At 33.4% G+C, this 20,995-nt stretch overlaps 1 protein-coding gene across 1 annotated transcript in view; it reads left to right on the forward strand.

Moving 5' to 3' along the window:
- The window catches only part of LOC130848830 (membrane cofactor protein-like), a 55,052-nt gene extending 34,389 nt beyond the window's left edge, over positions 1 to 20,663 (forward strand). Inside the window, exons 6-9 of the mRNA XM_057727209.1 lie at positions 11,216 to 11,301; positions 12,140 to 12,334; positions 20,280 to 20,462; positions 20,656 to 20,663. Coding sequence (XP_057583192.1) covers positions 11,216 to 11,301; positions 12,140 to 12,334; positions 20,280 to 20,462; positions 20,656 to 20,663 — 472 coding nt within the window. The remainder of the gene's footprint in view (positions 1 to 11,215; positions 11,302 to 12,139; positions 12,335 to 20,279; positions 20,463 to 20,655) is intronic.
- The last annotated feature ends 332 nt before the right edge of the window (positions 20,664 to 20,995 follow it).

A 20,995-nucleotide genomic window follows, 5' to 3' on the forward strand; every position in this document is an offset into this window, starting at 1 on the left:
TACAACAAAGTGAATCAGCTATATGTATACATATATCCCCTCTTTTTTGGATTTGCTTCTCATTTAGGTTATCACAGAGCATTGAGCTATGCAGTAGGTTCTCATTAGTTATCTGTTTTATACATAGTAGTGTATATATGTCAATCTCAACCTCCCAATTCATCCCACACACTGCCCCCCCACTGCCAAATCTTGCTCTTTTTGAAAACCAGCTTTTGGTTTCATTGACATTCTCTACTAGTTTCTCTTCTCTATTTTTTATATCTGCTTCCATCTTTATTATTTATGTCCTTCTGCTAGTTTTGGTTTTAGTTTTTCTTTCTCTAATTCCATAAGTTTCAGCATTAGGTTGTTTATTTTAGAGCTTTCTTCTTACTTTCAATTGAAGAGTAATTTACTTACAAACTAAATTAGTTCCAGGTGCATCACATAGGGATTTGATATTTCCATACATTTGTTGTTACTAATGGCATGATTTCCCTGTTTTTATGGCTAAGTTATACTCCACTGTGTGTGTATAATTTGCCAATTTAAAAATTAATATAAATATAAAAATTCATATATATGAATATATTTATCTATTTAATCCAGTCATTCTATTTACAGGTGGTTAGTTTGCTACCATATCTTGGCTATTTTAAATAATGCTGCAATGAACATAGAAGTGCATATACTTTTTCAAGTTAATGATTTTCTTATCTTCATAAAAATACCCAGAAGTGGAATTGATGGATCACATGGTAGTTCTATTTTTATCTTTTTGAGGAGCCGCTGCACTGTTTTCCAAAGTGGCTATACCAATTTACATGAGTTCCTTTTTCTCTACTACCTCACCAACACTTGTTATTTGTTGTCTTTTGATCATAGCCATTCTGATAAATGTGAGGTGATTACTCGTGGTTTTCATTTGTATTTCCTTGATGACTGGATGTTAAGCATCTTTTCATATGTCTAGTGGCCATATGTATGTCTTCCTTGTAAAAATGTCTATTCAAGTCTTCTGCCCATTTTTTGTTTTTTTAAAATTTTGAGTTGTATGAGTTCCTTGTATATTTTGAGTATTAACATTTGATCAGATATATCATTTGCAATTTTTTTCTCTCATTTCATTTTATTTATAGTTTCCTTTGCTGTGTGAAAAGTGTTTAGTCTGATGTAGTCCCATTTGTTTATTTTTGTTTTTGTTTTCTTTACAGAGGGGACAGATTTTTAAAAAAATATTGCTAAGACATATCAAAGAGTGTACTAGCTATGCTTTCTTCTAGATGTTTTATGGTTTCAGGCCTTACATTTAAGTCTTTAATCCATTTTTGTTTTTATTTTATTTTTTGTATGTGGTTTGAGAAAGTAGTCCAGTTTGATTCTTTTGCATATATCTGTCCATTTCTCCAACACCATTTATTCAAGAGACTGTCTTTCCCCCATTGCATATTCATGCCTCCTTTGCCATAGATTAACTGACTGTATAAGCATGGGTATATTTCTGGTCAATCTATTCTGTTTCATTGATCTATGTTTCTGTTTATGTATCACATTTTTTTGATTACTGTAGCTTTGAAATAAGGGAGTGTGATAACTCCAGGTTTGTTGTTCCTCAAGATTGTTTGGTTATACAGGGTCTATTGTGTTTACATACAAATTTTGGAATTATTTGTTCCAGTTCTATGAAAAATGCCATTAGTATTTTGATAGAGATTGCATTGAACCTGTAGATTGTCTTGGGGAATATGGTAATTTTAATAATAACTCTTCCAGTGCATGGGCTTGGTATATCTTTCCATTTTTACCCCATTATGTTCACTTTCTTTCATTGTGACTTATAGTTTTCCAAGTACAGGTCTTTTACCTCCTTGGTTAGGTTTATTCCTAGGTTCTCTATTCTTTTGATGCAATTATAAATGGGATTGTTTTGTTAATTTAGCTTACTGATAGTCTGTTGTTAGTGTATAGAAACACAACAGATTTCTGTATATTAATTTTTTATCCTACAACTTTACTGAATTGATTATTTAGGTCTAATAGTTCTGGGTGGCATCTTTAGGATTTTCTGTATATAGTAGCATATCATCAGCAAACAGGGACAGTTTTACTTCCTCCTTTCCAATATTGATTCCTATTATGTCTTTTTCTTGTTTGATGGCTGTGGCTAGGACTTCCAATACTATGTTGAATAAAAGTGGTAAGAGTGGGCATCCTTGTCTTGCTCCTGATCTTAAAGAAAATGCTTTCTGCTTTATACTATTAAGTATGTTATTTGTGGGTTTGTCATATATGGCCTATATTATATTGAGGTATTTTCCCTTTATATCCATGTTGTTGAGAGTTTTTATCATAAATTAATGTCACATTTGTTAAAATCTTTTTCTGCATCTGTGAGATAACCTATGATTTTTATTCTTCAGCATGTTAATGTGGTATATCACATTGATTGACTTATGATAATGAACCATCCATGCATCCCTGAGATATATCCCACTTGATTATGGTATATGATCCTTTTAAAGTATTTTTTAATTTGTTTACTAATATTTTATTAAGCATTTTGCATCTATGTTCATCAAGAATATGGGTCTGTAATTCTCTTTTGTTGTGGTGTCATTATCAGGTTTAGTATCAGGGTGAACCTGGTCTTTTAGAATGCATTTGAAAGTGTTCCTTCCATTGAAAGTTTTTGAAATAGTTTGAGAAGGATGGGTGTTAAATTTTTTAATGAGGTATAGTTAATTTACAATATTATGTTAGTTTCAACTTTACAGCATAGTGCTTCAAAGTTTTATAGATTATACTCTATTTATAATTATTATAAAACATTGGCAATATTCCCTGTGCTGTACAATATAGTTTGAGAAAGATAGATGTCAACTCTTCTCTAAATGTTTGCTAGAACTCACTGTGTAAAGCCATCTGGTTGTGTACTTTGGTTTGTGAAGAGTTTTTAATTAGTGGTTTAATTTCATTACTCTTAATTGGTCAGTTAATATTTTCTATTTCTTCCTGGTTTAGTCTAAGGAGATTGTGCATTTCTAAGAATTTGTGCATTTCTTCTAGATTGTTCATTTTGTCACCATATAGATATTCATAGTAATATTTTATGATTCTTTGTATTTCTGTGATTTTGGTTGTAAGTTCTCCTTTTTGATTTCTGATTTTATTGGTTTAGGCATTCTTTTTTTCCATGACGCACCTGGCTAAAGTTTTATAAATTTTATCTTTTCAAAGTATAATGTCTTTGTTTCATTGATCTTTTCTATTGTTTTTAATTTCTATTTCATCTATTTCTGCCTTGATCTTTATGATTTCTTTTCCTTCTTTCCACAGCTTTGGTTTGTGTTTGTTCTTCTTTTCCTGCTTCCACTAGGTGTAAGGTTAGGTTGTTTAATTGAGATTTTTCTTGTTTCCTGAGGTAAGTTTGTATTGATATAAACTTCCCTCTTAGAATTGCTTTTGCTGTGGTCCATAGATTTTGGATCATTGGGTTTTCATTTTCATTTGTTTCCAGGGTTTGTTTTTTTTTTTAATTCTTCTTTGATTACATCAATGATTTATTGGTTGTTTAGTAGCATATTGCTTAGCCTCCACATGTTTGTGTTTGTAGTTGATTTCTAGTCTCATGCCATTTTGGTCAGAAAAGATGCTTGATATGATTTCAATTTTCTGAAATTGACTAAAGCTTGTTTTGTGGCCTAGCATGTGATCCTGGAAAATGTTCGATGTGCCCTTGAAAAGAATGTGTATTCTTCTACTTTTGGATGTAAAATTTCATACATATCTTTTAAATCCATCTGATCTAAAGTATCATTTAAGGCCAGAGTTTCCTCATTGATTTTCTGTTTGTATGATCTGTTCATTGATGTAAGTGGGGTGTTAAAGTCTCCTACTGTTGTGTTACTGTTAATTTCTCCCTTTATATCTGCTACATTTCATTTCTGTATTTAAGTGGTCATATAGTGGGTGCATATATATTTACAATTGTTATATCTTCTTCTTGGATGATCTCTTGATCATTATGTAATGTCCTTCTTTGTCTCTTGTAGCAGTCTTTGTTTTAAGGTCCATTTTGTCTTATATAAGTATTTACATCCTGGCTTCCTTTTGATTTCCATTTATGTGGAATACATTTTTTTCATTGCTATGTGTCTTTATATCTGAAGTGAGTCTCTTGTAGGCAGCATATTGATGGTCTTGTTTTTTATCTTTTACCCACTCTATGTCTTTTGATTAGAGTAGTATTCCATTTACATTTAAAATAATTATTGGTAGGTATGAATTTTTGTCATTTTATTAGTCATTTTCTGGTTGTTGTTGCAGTTCTTTTCCATTCTTCCTCTTTTGCTATCTTTCTTTTTGATTTTATGACTATCTTTAACGTCAGGTTTGAATTTCTTTTTTTTTTTTTTATGTGTGCATATATTATAGATTGTGGGTTTGTGGTTACCATGATGTTTTTACATAACAATCATATATATATATGATTATTCTAAGTTGCTGATTCCTTAAGTTCGAATACATTCTAACTACCCTTTATTTTTACTCCCCATGTCTCACATTTCATGTTTTTGACATCATATTTTATGTCTTATTGTTTTTTGCATCCCTTAACTTATTGTATGTGTGTATATACTTTACTACTTTTGTCTTAATCTTCTTACTAGTTTTATAAGTGGTTGATCTACTGCCTTTCCTGTATGTTTGCCTTTACAAATGAGATATTTCCTCTCATGATTTTCAAACTTTTGGCTGTGGTCTTTTCTTTTGCACTTAGAAAATTCCTTTTAACATTTCTCATAAAGCCAGTTTAGTGATGCTGAAATCTTTTACCTTTTGCTTGTCTGTAACTTTATCTTTCTTTCAAATCTCAATGGTAGCCTTGCCAAGTACACTATTCTTTTATGTAAATTTTAAACTTTCATCACTTTAACTATATCATGCCACTGCCTTTTGATCTTTAAAGTACCTTCTGAAAACACATAGTTTTATGGGAGTTTTGTTGTATGTAACTAGCTCTTTTGCTGCTTTAAAAAAATCTCTTTATCTTTAAATTCTGCCATTTTAATTACAGTTTGTCTTGGTGTGAATCTCTTTTGGTTCACTGTGTTTGAGACTCTCTACACTTCCTGTACCTGGATGTCTATTTCCTCTCAGCTATTTGTTCTTAAAATAAGTTCTCTGCTCCTTTCTCTCTCTCTATGCACCTTCTGGGGCCCCAAAGATGCAAATTATTTAGTATGGTTGATATTGTTCCAGAGAGTTCTTAAACCATCCACATTTTTTTTAAATTCTTTTTTTTTTTTTCTAATCTGCTTGAGTGATTTCCACTACTCTGTCTTCCAGTTGCTGATCCATTGTTTTTTATCATCTAATCTACTGTTGAATCCTTCCAGTGTATTTTTCATTTCAAATATTATATCTTCAGCTCTGCTTAGGTCTTTTTTTTAATATTTTCTAACTGTTTATTAAATTTCATATTGTATTCATCCATCCTACTTCTGATTTTGTTGAACTTTCTTATAATCATTACCTTGAACTTTTTATAAGGTAGATATCTTATCTTCACTTCACTTAGTTCTTCTGGGTTTCTTCCTTCATTAAAAATTTATTCCTCTCTTGCTTCATTTCCCCTAATTCTCTTGTTTATTTCTAGTACTAGGTAGTTCAGTTATGTTTCTCAATTTTGGAGAAGTGGCCCTATATAGGAAATGTTGTGCATGGCCCAGCAACATACTCCCCTCCATTTACTATACCTATATACCCTCATGTTGTCCCTTATGTGGGCTGCATAGGCTCTTTTGTTATGGCAGGGTCAACTACTGGGGAACACTGATAGGCAGTGCTAGCACCCAGGTTGGTTGGCTCCCAGGCCATGCCTCATACAGGAGCTGCTGAGCCACTAGTGGGTGAGGCTGGGTCTTGGTGCAGCTGTCTATATGTCCCAGGAAGTCCTGGGACTGGTATCAAGCTGATCCTGGGCAGGACCAAGTCTCAGGATGTCCATCTAGTGCATTCTGGGGCTGGTGCCAGCTTGCTGGTGAGTGGATGACCTCCCAACACTAGGAGAGATTTCCAAAATGGCAGGTGCAATGTCCTCATGGTAGAATGACCTCCCAAATGGCTGCCACCAGCCTCTGTGTTCCCCTGAGGAGGCCCAATTGCCTCCTTCCTCTTTGGGAAGCTCTCCAAGATCAACAAGCAGGTCTGACCCAGGCTCCTTTCAAATTACTGCCTCTGACCTTGGTTTCAGAGTGTGTAAGGTTTTGCATTTTTTTATTGTAAGCATTTATAGCTTTAAAGTCCCCCCTTGGCACTGCTTTTGCTACTTTCCATGAGTTTTGATGTGTTATATTTTCATTTCCATACATGTCAAAGTGTTTTCTAAGTGCCCATGTGATTTCTTCTTTGATTCATTGGTTGTTTAAAAGCAATTTAATTTTCAAATTTAATTTTCAAAATTTTGAGAATTTTCCAATTTTCCTTTTGATTTTGATTTTGAGGTTTGTCCTGTTGTGGTCAAAGAAGATACTTTATATATCTCTCATTTTAAATCTACTGATTAATTAATATTTAATTTTTAGACTAACATAATTAACTAGCCTAGCATATTAATGCATAATAATTATGTATTATTTATTATATAGTTATGCTTTGAAGAATATTTGTGTTTTTCATTTGTGACCTAACATATGATCTGACCTGGAAAATGTCCCAAGTGCACTTGAGAAGACTATATTCTGTTGTTGTTAGGTAGAATGCTGTTTACATGTCTGTTAGATCTAGTTGGTATTGTATTGTTGAAGTCCTCTACTCCCTTACTTATTGTCAATCTAGTTTTTCAATTCATTATTATTATGAGTAGGGTATTGAAATCAACTATTATTGTAGAAATGCCTGTTGTGTAGAAATTTGTGTTTTTCTCTTCATTCTGTCATTTTTTGCTTTGTATATTCTGATAGCCTCTCATTAGATGCATAAATGTTTATAATTATTATATCTTCTTTCAGTACTTAATGCTTTTTTAATATATAATGTTCTTATTTGTCTCATATGCTTTTGGTTTAGAGTCTATTTTGTCTGAATTCATATAGTCATTCCTGCTCTCTTTTAGTTACTATTAGCATGGAATATGTTTTTCCACCCTTTCTCATTCAACCCACTCATGTCTGTGGATGTCATGTGAGTCTCTTGTAGAAAAGCATATAGTTGGATCATGTGTTTGTAAGCATTCTGGCAATCTCTGGCTTTTGATTAAGAGTTTAATCCATTCACATTTAATATAACTACTGACAAGGAGGGACTTATTTCTGTCATTGTGCCATGTTTTCTATATGCCTTATAGCTTTTTTGTCCATTTCCTGCATTACTGTTTTCTTTTGTGTTTAGCTGATTTTAATAGTGAAATGTATAAATTCCTGTATTGTTTCCTTTTGTATTGTTACATTCTATAGCTATTTTGTTTGTGGTTACCACATGGATTACATTTAATATCTTGCAGTTATAGAACTCCAATTTGAATTTATACCAACTTAACTACAAAAATTGTAGTTGTAAACCACTATTACAGTAATGCTAACTTTTATAATTGCCCATTCCTTTACCTTTAGTGAGATCATGATTTTTCCAAACAGATTTGAGTTACTGTCTAGTGTCCTTTTATTTTACCTTGCACAACTCCCTTGAGTATAGCTTGCAGTTGAGGTCTAGTGGTCACAAACTCCCTCAGCTTTTAGTTTTGGAAAGGTCCTAATTTATTTCTTACTTTTGAGGTGCAATTTTGCTGGATAGAGGATTTTTGTTTAATAGTTTTTTTTTCTTTTAGCACTTTGAGCATATCTGCCCACTGTCTTAGGGGCTCTGAGTTCCCAATAAGAAATCTCATAATCTTATTTATGATCCCCTGTATGTGATGATTCTCTTTCTCTCTTGCAGCTTTTACTATATTCTCTGACTTTGTCTTTCAAAAGTTTGATTGTTATGTGTCTTAGTGTGGGCCTATTTAGTTCATCTTAGAGTTCGTTGAGATTTTGGCAAATTTGTATTCATTTCTTTCATCAAATTGGGGAAGTTTTCAGCCATTATTTCCTCAAATATTCTCTCTGCCCTTTTCTCTATATCTTCTTCTTTTGGTATGCTTGCTGGTGTCCCACAGATCCCTTAGGCTCTGTTCATTCTTCTTCAATCTTTTTTCTTTCTGTTCCTCAGAGTCAATTCTGATTCTTTCTGCTCAAGTGTGCCTTAAATACCTCCAGTGAATTTGTAATTTCCATTATTGTGCTTTTCAACTCCAGAATTTCCTTTAGATTTCTTTCTAGGTTTTCTGTCTCCTATTTGAGATATCCATGTTTTACACATATTATTTTCTTGACTTTCTACATTTCTTCCTTCAGTTCTTTAAGTATCATCAAGACAGTCATTTTTTCTTTCAAAATTTATTGAGGTCCCAGGCCTATGGGGCTTAGGTAGGAGGCCTCCCCATAGGCAAAGGAGGAGCCATTGAAGAGGTATTTTTGACCTTCTTCTGGAGGCACAGGTTGTTGGTGTGGCCACATTTCTTCTTGTGGCAGTTGGCAGCATGGAGATGCAGGTGAGCATAACACTTGTGACAGATTATTTTGTAGCCATGTATTTTGGGGCAAGCTTGTGGAGGGAAGGCTCAGTGATGCCACCCCACAGGCAAAGCACCAAGTGCAAGGTGGATTTTTTCTGGGCATTGTCATCTGAGAGAGTATGGTCATCTCCAGCTATTTGCTTGCAAAAATCCAAAGCTGTTGAGGAAGCAAGATGTCCTCCTTGTCTTGGGTTTTGGCTTTGACATTCTCAGTGGTAACACCAGGCTTGACCTTGAGAGTGATGTTCTTGCTTTCAGAGCCTTCATAAAGATATATATCTCTATGTCTACCACTCAGCTCCCTCACTGAAGAAAAATCAAGCAGCAGAACGAGCATACATGGAGTTACCACTGAGAGTGCCTTCACAAGGCAGTTATTTTAAAGTCTTTGTCTAGTAAATATGCCATCAGTTTTCTTTCAAGGACAATTTCTGTTGATTTATTTCTTCCTTTGAATGGCCCATACTCTCCTGTTTCTTTGTATGCCTTGTGATTTTTTTACTGAACTGTACATTTGAATCTAATAATTTGGTAACTCTGGAAATTAGATTTCTCCCCTTCTCTAGGGCTTGCTCTTTCATGTTATTTTTTATTGTTGTATAGTATCTTTGTGCTGAAGGTCAGCCTGATGTATAAACTGAAGATTGTCTCAGGTCTTTACTGAGCCATTCCTCAGGCATGCACAATCACTGTCTGATTTGCCCTGAATATGCAGTTGTATTTGAATGTTCTACTGTTTAATATCTGGCTTCTGGAAGGAGAAAAAGCAAAAAAAAAAAAAAATTAAGGAAGGAAGGAACAAAGGGCACTGATATTTAAGTCCCCTGAAATCTACTTTAGCCAGGGTTTAAGGGGCTTGCAAGAGTGCAGGGAGGTGTGACAACAATGGCTGCCCACTTCTTTGTCTGATTCTCTGTGACTAAAGCAGCAATCAGTGATAAGAACACAGATTGTGATATTTGGAGAACAGGGTCCTTTTTGACCACCCTGTGTCCCACAGGCAACTTGTAAGCTGCTCTGAGAACACATGCACATATCCCTGCCATACTGCTATGGGTGGGGTTGGGTAGTTGCCACTGTGCTAAGAGCAGATGTTGATCAGAATAAGTCAATTTAACCTGTCCAAGTATTCACCTGGAGATTGAAAATCATCAACAGAAGCCAGAATTCCCAAATCAGGCAGATTCTACCAGTGCAATTGTTGTCAAGGTGGCGAGACAGATTCCTAGTGCCTCTTAAATTGCCATCATCCTAAGAAACACACATTATAATCTAGAATCAATGAGTGTGTCTTGGGGGAGAAGTCAACTGGAAGCAGGTAAAGTATTTTTTAACTAGATCAATTAAAAATAATGAAACTTTCAGTGAATATTTTTATAAAGTGATCTTGCTAGGTACTTTGAAGAATACCAAAAGTTTAAGACATAGAGTCTTCTCAAAGAAGCTGTAGCCTTCTTGAGAAATACAGTGTATACATAGAGGCATCAAAGCAAAAATAGTAAGTAAGAAGTATCAAATAGATAGAATCACTCACAATCATTACAGCGAGAATCCAGAAGGAGGAGAGTGTACTGTGAGTTTAAATCATCAGAGAAGGTTTCATTTAGTAGGAGTATTCCTGAGCTACTCCTAGGATGACACAGGGAAACCTTAGAGGTATTGCAGTTTTTGTTCCAGACCACTGCAATAAAGCAAGCCAAATGAATTTTTTACATATGTTTATATTATACTGTAGTCTACTAAGTGTACAATAGAATTATATCTTTAAAATGTACATACCTTAATTTTAAAATACCATATGGCCAAAAAATGCTAACCTTAAGCTGAACCTTCAACAAGTCATAGTAGTACCATTAAAGATCATCAGTCACAGATTACATAACAAATATAATAATAGTAATAAAGTTTGAAATATGTGAGATTTACCAAAATGTGACACAGAGACATGAAGTGAGCAAACGTTGGGAAAATGGCACAAATAGACTGATGCAGGGTTGACACACATCTTCAATTTGTTAAAATGTTGATAAAGTTAAGAGCAATAAAATAAGGTATGCCTGTATTCTGATCTAAAGGATATTAATAACAGCTAAAACTTACCAAGTGCTCACTGTGTGCCAGATGCTAACTCACCTAATACTCAAAACAATCCTAGAAGACATGTACTATTATCCCCTTTTTCATAGATGACAAAACTGAGCAAGAAAAAGTTGCCTAAGGGACTTGTCCAAGCTCAAATAAGAAGTCAGTCCTAGAGCTGAAGCTCTAATCCAGGCAGGCAAACTCTAATGCCTTATCTCTCTGCTCAATCCTAACTGAGTAGAATGCTGTGAGCAAAAGCATAGAGAAGTGAATATGTGATGCATTTGCTGGAGCTAGCAAAGAGGCCACACTGACAGGCATGACAGAATAATTTAAACATTTTGCTGTAGGACAACGTGTGTTCACATGCAGAAACTCTTTATTAGACTGAGTTGCAAATTTAGCACATCCATTATATTTTAATAAACTTCTTCAAATTACTATACTGAGAAAAAACAATCATATAAACTTTTTCATTATTATGCACATCTTATAATTGCAAAAGAACACAGTAACATTTCTTTTCTCATTTAGTTATTACATGGTTGGATCAAGAATTCTATACTGTGACATTATTGGTAATAATGTGAACTGGGATGATAATCCTCCAGTATGTGAAAGTAAGTATATTCTCTACTGGGAGTATAGAGCAGCTGTTCTCAAACTTTTTGGCCAGGGGATCCCTTTATGCTTTTTAATTGACATAGATAATAAAGAACTTTTCTTTATGTGAGTTATGTCTTGATATTTGTTATATTGGAATTAAAACTAAAAAGGTATAAAAATAATTATTTATGAATTCATTTTTAAGAAAAGAAAGCTCAATACATTTTAATATATGCAATATATTTTTATGAAAAATCAAAAATTTCCAAAACAAATAGAAGAGGGGTGTTGTTTTACAGTTTTGCAAATTACTTTAATATCTGGCTTAAAGGAAGACATCTGGATTCAGTATGTTGCAAAATCACACAATTTGTAGCCTCTGGAAAATTTCACCATATGCTTACAGGTGTGAAAATGAAAAATGACAGCAATATTCGGTATTAACGTGAACAACCAATTTAGTGAATGGATACATCTATAAATCATAAAGCATTTCTCAACTAGCACTGTTATATTTTTAATCACAATATATTTCAGCATTATATTTTTAGCATCTTTTATGATGATGAGAACAAAACTTACTATGGCCTTGCAGATAAATATATGTATTTCATATCTTATATAGGCATTTAAGAAAACAACTTTTATCCTAAAAGTTAATTTCTACATTAATGGTTTGAATTAGGGATAATACGTTTTCACATAGAGACTTTCTTCTAAATGGATATTGGATTCACTACTAGCTTATATTAATCATATGTTAATGAATTTTTCTAAGGCAGTTCATAAGACTTTGCTAATACTGTTTAATCTTTTAATTTTACTTAGTGTCCTTTTTTCCCCCTTAAAAAGGGATTTTGTGTTTAGAACCTAAAAACATAACAAATGGAAGATTCGCCAATTACAAGGAGGAATATGAATATAATGAAACAGTAACTTATAGCTGTGATCCTTCAGATGGACCAGATGAATACTCACTTGTTGGAGAGAGAGTGCTTGTTTGTGTTTATAGTGACAGATGGAGTAGTGACCCTCCTCAGTGTAAAGGTAGTAATATTTCCATTTATTTCCTCTTTAATTTGTAAATACTGTGGAAACACTTCATAAATAGTTTTACCTACAAGTAAACAAAACAGCCATATGTACTTACTCCTCTTGCTAAACTGACTTCTAATTTAATTTAATATTTGTCAAATCAAATTTAAAGATAGTTCTAGTTTTAGAGTTCCCCTCCTGTCTCTCCACATGTCCTTGGCATTGCAAATTATGCATCATGAACCACTGTGTATATGCATGAGTCAGGATTTTTGTCTGTTTGAAAGCATCAGAAAACTCAACACACACTGGCTTAAAAAATAAAGTTTTTAGCCATGGCAATCAGAGAAGAAAAATAAATAAAAGGAATTCAAATTGGAAAAGAAGTAAAATTATCACTGTTTGCAGATGACATGATACTATACATAGAAAATCCTAAAGACACTACCAGAAAACTCCTAGAGCTCATCAATGAATTTGGTAAATTTGAGATGATACAAAATTAATACACAGAAATCTCCTGCACTCCTACACACTAACAATGAAAAATCAGGTAGAGAATTAAGGAAACAACCCCATTTACCATCACATCAAAAAGAATAAAATACCTAGGAATAAACCCACCTAAGGAGGCAAAAGACTTGTATTCAGAAAAGTATAAGATACTGATGAAAGAAATCAAAGATGACACAAATAGTTGGAGAGATACAACATGTTCTTGGAAGAATCAGTATTGTCAAAATGGCTCTACTGCCCAAAGAAGTCTACAGATTCAATGAAATCTCCATTAAATTACCAATGGCATTTTTCACAGAATTAGAACAAAAAAATTTACAATTTGTATGGAAACACAAGACTCCAAATAGCGAAAGCAATCTTGAGAAAGTAAAATGGAGCTGGAAGAATCAGGCTCCCTGACTTCAGACTATACTATGAAGCTACAGTAATCAAAACAGTATGGTACTGGCAAAAAAAAACAGAAATATTGATCAATGAAACAGGATAGAAATTCCAGAGATAAACCCAAGCACCTATGGTCACCTAATCTATGACAAAGTTGGCAAGAATATACAATGGAGAAAATAGTCTCTTCAAAAAGTGGTGCTGGAAAAACTAGGAAGCTACATATAAAAAGAATGAAATTAGAACATTCCCTAACAACATGCACAAAAATAAATGTAAAATAGATTAAAGACCTAAATGTAAGGCCAGATACTATAGAACTCTTAGATGAAAATATAGGCAGAACACTCTCTGACATAAGTCGCAGCAAGATCTTTTTTGATCCACCTCTTAGAGTAATGAAAATAAAAACAAAAGTAAACAAATTGGACCTAATTAAACTTAATAGCTTTGACACAGGAAAGAAAATACTAAACAAAATGAAAAGACAACCCACAGAATGGGAAAATATATCTGCAAACAAAGCAACCAACAAGGGATTAATCTCCAAAATATACAAACAGCTCATACAGCTCAATATGAAAAAAAACAAAAAAACCAATCAAAAAATGGGCAGAAGAACTAAATAGACATTTATCCAAAGAAGGTATACAGATAGCCAAAAAGCACATGAAAAGATGCTCAATATCACTAATTATTATATTAATGCAAATCAAAACCATAATGAGGTGTCACCTCATGCCAATCAGAATGGCTATCCTCAAAAAATCTACAAACAATAAATGCTGGAAGCAGTGTGGAGAAAGGGGACCTTCCTACACTGTTGTGGGAATGTAAATTGTTACAGCAATAATGGATAACAGTATGGAGTTTCCTCAAAAAACTAAAAATAAAGTTGCCATATGATCCAGTAACTACACTCCTGGGAATATATCCAGAGAAAACCATAATTCAGAAAGATATATGCATCCTACATTCATTGCAGTGCTGTTTACAATAGCCAAGACATGGAAACCTAAATGTCTATCAACAGATGAATGGATAAAGAAGATGGGGTACATATATACAATGGAATATTACTCAGCCATAAAAAAGAATGAAATAATGCCATTTACAGCATTATGGATGGACCTAGAGATTGTCATAATGAGTGAAGTCAGAAAGAGAAAGATAAATATCATATGCGATCACTTATATGTGGAATCTAAAAAAAATGGTACAAATGAACTTATTTAAAAAACAGAAATACAGTCACAGATATAGAAAACTATGGTTAACAGAGAGGAAAGGAGGGATAAATTGGGATATTGGGATTGACAAATACACACTACTATATATAAATTTGATAACTAACAATGACCTACTGTATAGCACAGGGAACTCTACCCAATAGTCTGTAATGGCCTATATGGTAAAAGAATCTAAAAAGAGGAAATATATGTATAAGTATAACTGATTCACTTTGCTGTACACCTGAAACTAACACAACATTGTAAATCAACTATATGCCAATAAAAACTATATTTTCTTCTTAAAATTTTTTAAAAATAAGAAAGTTTTATCTTGTATTATGAGACTTCTGGGAGTTCTGTCTACAGGAAATGATAAATTGTAAAAGACTAACCTTCTCACAGATAAGATTGTTAAACTCTAGACAAAATTTATTTAAACAATGTTTAATGACTACAGAGTGACAAAAAGCAGGGAGACACGGGGTGGGGGGTGACTCTTGAAGAAGGATCCACTGAATGATAGCAAAATATTTATTCTTTTCAGCTGTACATGGGACATTCTCTAATATCACATTTTAGGCAATAATTTTAATACATATCAAAAAAATTGAAACTATTACCAGTACTTTACCTGATCACAACTGAATAAAATCAAACCAAGTTATATGTAAAATCTCTATATACTTGAAAACTATGCTTCTTAGTAAACCACAAGCCAAAGAAGCAGTCACAAGGGGGATTAGAAAGTGTTTTGAACTGAATAAAAATGAAAACACAGCATATCAATATATCAAAATTTGTGGGATACATCAAAAGTATTGCTTACAAGGATACTTATAGTATGAAATACTTATGTTAGAAAAAGAGAAAACTCTCAAATTGTCATCTAAGCTTTAACCATAAGAAAATAAAAAAGAAGACCAAATTAAACCCAAAACAAGAAAATACAAGGAAATAATGAAGATAGAAATCATTGAAATTGAAAAGAAAAATAAAATGGAGATAATCAAAAAATCAGCCTCTGGTCTTGGAGAAAATTGATGATATAGATAAACCTATAGACAGTATGACAGGAAAAATGAAGATATAAATTACCAATATCAAGAGTGGAAAAGAGATCATTACAAAATATTCTGCAGACATTTGAAGGAAAATAAGGGAATAAAACAAACTATGCCTAAAAACTTGACAACTGAAACCTTCTAACAAAGAGGTACTGCAAACCCCATGACCTCACTGGAGAATTCTACCAAACATTTAAGGAATAGGTAATAGCAGTTCTACACAAAGTCTTAAGAAAATACAAGAGGAGGGAACACTTCTCAACTCATTTCATGAGAACAGCAATGCCCTGACGCCAAAACCAGGCAGGTGTGTAACATAGCGATTTGGCATTTATATACATAACAAGATGATCACCATGTTATCTAGTTCCCATCTGTCACCATTTAAAGTTATCACAGAATTATTGACTATATCTATTCTGTATATCATATCCTCATGTCTTATTTATTTTATAACTAGAAGTTTGTGCCTCTTAATCCCCTTCACTTATTTTCCCCATCCTCTCAGCCACCACCTCTCTGCCAATCACCAGTTTGTTCTCTGCATCCATGAACCTGTTTCTGTTTTGCTTTGTAGATCCCACATATAAGTGAAATCATATGGCATTTGTGTTTCTCTGACTGATTTATTTTACTTTGCATAATACCCTCTATGTCCATCGATGTTGTTGCAAATGGCAAGATTTCATTCTTTTTATGGCTGGATAATATTCCATCATGTATATACCACATCTTCTTTATCATTATTCTATCAGTGGACATAAGATGCTTCCATATTTTAGCTGTTGTAAAAAATGCTGTAATGAAAAAGGGCTGCATGAGTCTTTTTGAATTAGTGTTTTGTTTTCTTTGGTTTAATACCCAGAAGTAAAATTGCTGGATCATATGGTAGTTCTATTTTTTCCCAGTCTATGGCTCATTTTATTCATTCCTATACAGTGTCTTTTGAAGCAAAAGTTAACTGTTTTTTTAATGTTTGGTAGAATTCACCTGTGAACCTGTGTGGTCCTGGATTTTGTTTATTGGGGGTTATTTGATTACTGACAATTTCATTATTAGTAATTGATCTATTCAGATTTTCTATTTCTTCTTGACTCAGTATTGGGAGATTGTATGTTTCTAGGAATTTATCAATTTTTTCCAGGTTTTCCAATTTGGGGTGTATAATTGTTCATATTCTCTTATGACCCTTTGTGTTTCTGTGATATTGGTTGTAACTTCTCATTTATTTCTGATTTTATTTATTTGGATCCTTTCTTTTGTTTTTTGATGAGTGTGGCTATAGGTTTGTCAATTTTGTTTATCTTTTCAAAGAAACAGATCTTAGTTTCATTGTTCTTTTCTATTGTTTTTTAGTCTAAATTTCATTTATTTCAACTCTATTCTTTATTATTTTCTTCCTTCTACAAATTTTTTTTGGGGGGGTTTGACTCTCTTTTTTTCTATAGATATGTTTAGATTGTATACTTGAGATTTTTCTTGTTCTTGAGATAGGCCTGCATTGCTATAAACTTCTCTCTTACAACTGTTTTTCCTGCATTGCATACATTTGGAATGCACTGTTTCAATTTTCATTTGTCTTAAGATATTTTTTATTTCCTTTTTCATTTCTTTATTGGCCCATTCATTGTTTAGTAGCATGTTGTTTAGTCTCCATGTGTTAGGTTTTTTTTCTAGTTTCCTTCTTGTAGTTGATTTGTAGTTTCATACCATTGTGACTGGAAAAGACTCTTGATCATAGATTTAAATGTAAAACCTAAAACTATAAGACTTTTACTATAAGACAGAAAATACTTGTGAGTTAGCAAAGATTTTTTCAAAACCTTAAAAGCATTATCCTTTAAAGGAAAAAATAATAAATTAGACTTCTTATAAACTCAGAACTTTTGCTCCCCAACACAGTTTGAAGAAAGAAAAAAGAACCACAGACTAGGAGAAAATATTTACTGAGTACATTTCTGAACTGACTTCTAGCTATGATATATAAAGAACTCTCAAAACACAATAAGAATAGAATAACAATTTACAAAAAAAAGGGGGGGCAACATATTAAATAGACTCATTTCACCAAAGAAGATATATGGATGCCAAAAGTATATGAAAAGTTGCTCAATATCATTAGTAATAACAGAAATGTAATTTAACACCACAATGAGAAATCACTAAACATCTATTTGAATGGCTGAAGTTAAAAAGAAAAATTAGCAATACCATATTTTGATACAGATATGAAGTATTTGGAATTCTGATACATTGCTGATGAGAATGCAAAGTAGTATGACCATTTTGGAACACAATTTGACAATTTCTTACACAGTTAAGCATACATTTAAGGTACAACTCTGCAATCCAAGCAAAATGAAAACATGTACACATAGAAACCTGCATGAGAATATTCATAGCATGCTTAGTCATAATCACCCCACATTGGAAGCAACCCATATGTCCTTGAACTGGTAAATGGAAGAACAACCTTGGTACATCCATACAACATAACAATACTCTGCAATAAAAGGGAATGTGCTTCTAATCCATGCAACAACAGGTATGAATCTCAAATGCATTGTGCTAAGTGAAATAAGCCATACTCAGAGGATGTGATCCCAGTATGATATTCAGGAAAAGTAACACTATAGGGATAGAAATTGATCAATGGTAGGCAGATTGAGGAAGACAGTTAGAGGTATGGGGAGGGTTGATTACAAAGTGGCATGAGGAAATTTTAGGGAGTTAAGAAAACTTTCTATGTCTTTATTGTAGTGGTAATACATGATTATTTGCATGTATTAAACATCATAGAGCTATGCACTTGAGTGTTTAACTGTATGTAAATATTATCTAGTAAACCTTACATAAAGAAAAATCATTAGCAAAATTATCAGCAGTTTAGCACAACAGAGAAAAGATCAGTGAAATTGAAGTCAGGACAATACAAACCCAATATGATTTGAAAAGAAATGTTAAAATGAGAGAGAGAAACTTATACATTGTGGAAGAGTAGCAACCAATAAACATACACATAATTGGAGTTTCAGAAAGAAAGAACAATAAAGACAATTATTTGAATTTGATTCAAAGCAACAACACTACAGGTTCAGGAAATTCAGTGACCCTAGCAGGATAAATACATTTTGAAAATTTACCAAGAAACCCCCACTAAACTAAAACAAAAGAAAAAGCAGCCAGTGAGAGGGAAAAAGAACATATTACATTCTTCCTTCCTCACCCCAAAGGAAGAATGACAGCTGACTTCTCTTAAGGAACTGTGGAGAATAGAAGACAATAATTTCTGCTAATGTGTTGGAAGAAAAATAAAGCACTTAGTCTAGAATTCCCTATCAAGGAGAAATCTTTTCAAAACTGAAGATGAAAGAAATAAAAGCAGATAAACAAAAGCTAAAAGAAGTTGTCATTAGCCAACCTGAATGATAAGAACTGATATGTTCTCCTTGCTGAACAGAAACCATCCCTGATGGAAATTCAGACCCACAAGAAAGGAGAAAACCTTCTTTTGGCTTAAAAGGCTGTATATTATCCTGCTCTCAACTATTGCTCAAATTTAATCTCATAAGATGTTCTCTTGAACTCACTGCCCAGCCCAGTGCTTTTTGGTCTGTTTTGGTTTGTTTTTTTCCAAATTGTGCAACACCCATTAGTAGATCCTGAAGTCAATCTAGAGGGTCATGACATGTAATTTACTTCTGAAGAAGTAGAGTAGAATGGGAAACACCAGAGTACATTAGTGTGAGGGCTAAGTATTAACTTTTAACATTATTTCAGGCTGTGTGCTTGTATACTGGTTTACAACTAAAAATGTGTTTCTTGATTTCTGAGTTGTGGTCCAAAATGTTTGGACCAGCTCCACTGGTCTTTGTATTTCTTGAACATCCCAGTGCAAGAAATTAATGTGTGTTGTTGCCACCTGAGAACTTTCTTTTTCATATATTTTCATGGCTGGCTACTTTTCAACTTTTAAATTTGAGCTCAGGTATTATATACTCAAAAATGTTTGGCTATCTTTCTAAAAGAGCAAGGTACTGTAATTAGTGTGAACATGACCTGAAAAAAATCCTAGAGCTAAAGAGTATCAAAAGTTGCTTTTGGACTTACCCTGAATTTTTATCTGGTAGTCAGACCTTTCTCAAAACTTGTCAATGCTGGGCTACCCTGGTGGCACAGAGATTAAGCATCTACCTGCCAGTGAAGGGGACATGGGTTCAGTCCCTGGGCCACAAAGATCCCACATGCCACGGAGCAACTAAGCCCATGGCCACAACTACTGAGCTTGTGCTCGAGAGCCCACAAGCCACAACTACTGAAGCCCATGCACCTAGAGCCTGTGCTTTGCAATAAGAGAAGCCACCACAATGAGAAGCCTGCACACCACAACAAAGAGTAGCCTTCGCTCACCGCAACTAGAGGCGGCCCGTGTGCAGCAACGAAGACCCAATGCAGCCAATAAATTAAAAAAACAAAAACAGAAACAAACAAACAAAAAATGTGTCAGTACTGGAAAGCCAGTAAACTGTAGTGACAGTCTGTTCTTGGTAGAAAAACATTAGAGTTCTCTAAATCTGTTTCCCTGGAATTCAAATGCACAAAGTCTCTCTCTCTCTCTCTTTTTTTTTTTTTTCAATTAACATCTTGCCTTTCATTCTTTGCCTCTTTCTTCCCACTGGAAATTACTACACTGCAGTAGATTTTTGGTCCTATGTGAAAGCAGCTTTCCACTAATTCTGGAATTTCTCCACTTTTCAGTGGTGAAATGTGAATATCCAGTTGTCGAACATGGAATGATAGTATCAGGAGTTAGAAAAAAATTTTACTACAAAGCACAAGTTGTATTTGAATGTAACCAAGGTTTTTACCTTCATGGCAACAACACAATTGTCTGTGGCGCAAACAGTACTTGGGAGCCTGAGATACCAATGTGTACTAAAGGTATGAAAGGTGTCTTTCTCCTTCTCGTTTTTTTTTTTTAAGATTTTATTTCTTTGACATTAGATATCAGTGATACAGAATAATTGAAAAGAAACAATTTTTGTATTTATGTCTTGCATTCATTTCCATGATAGATGTATGACTTCACATTCACAAAGAAATCTGATGTTTTGATTTTTCTATCTTTTTACAGGAACTTAGCATGTTATGTATATCACACAGACGTATGAATTTCTCTTGTTCAGCATTTTTACATGAAAAATCGATAGCAACCATTTTTCGGTGTAAATTAAAGCATGCGAATTTTTACCTAAAGAACTACAAAAGGCATAATTCATATAAATGTACAGAAAGTGATAAATCCCAAGTATTTGAACAAGTTTATATATTTTTTGCTTTCCAGTGTCGATTACTATCACTACAAAACTTCCAAATTCCAGTACTTCAGGATTCATAAAGTCCCGCTTATATTTTCCAATATCTTTAAATGTCTGGTGCTTTATGCTCACTATCATTTTTAGTAATAAAAGGAG

This window comes from Hippopotamus amphibius, chromosome 3 (genome assembly GCF_030028045.1).
Source record: "Hippopotamus amphibius kiboko isolate mHipAmp2 chromosome 3, mHipAmp2.hap2, whole genome shotgun sequence".
Classification (NCBI taxonomy): Eukaryota; Metazoa; Chordata; class Mammalia; order Artiodactyla; family Hippopotamidae; genus Hippopotamus; species Hippopotamus amphibius.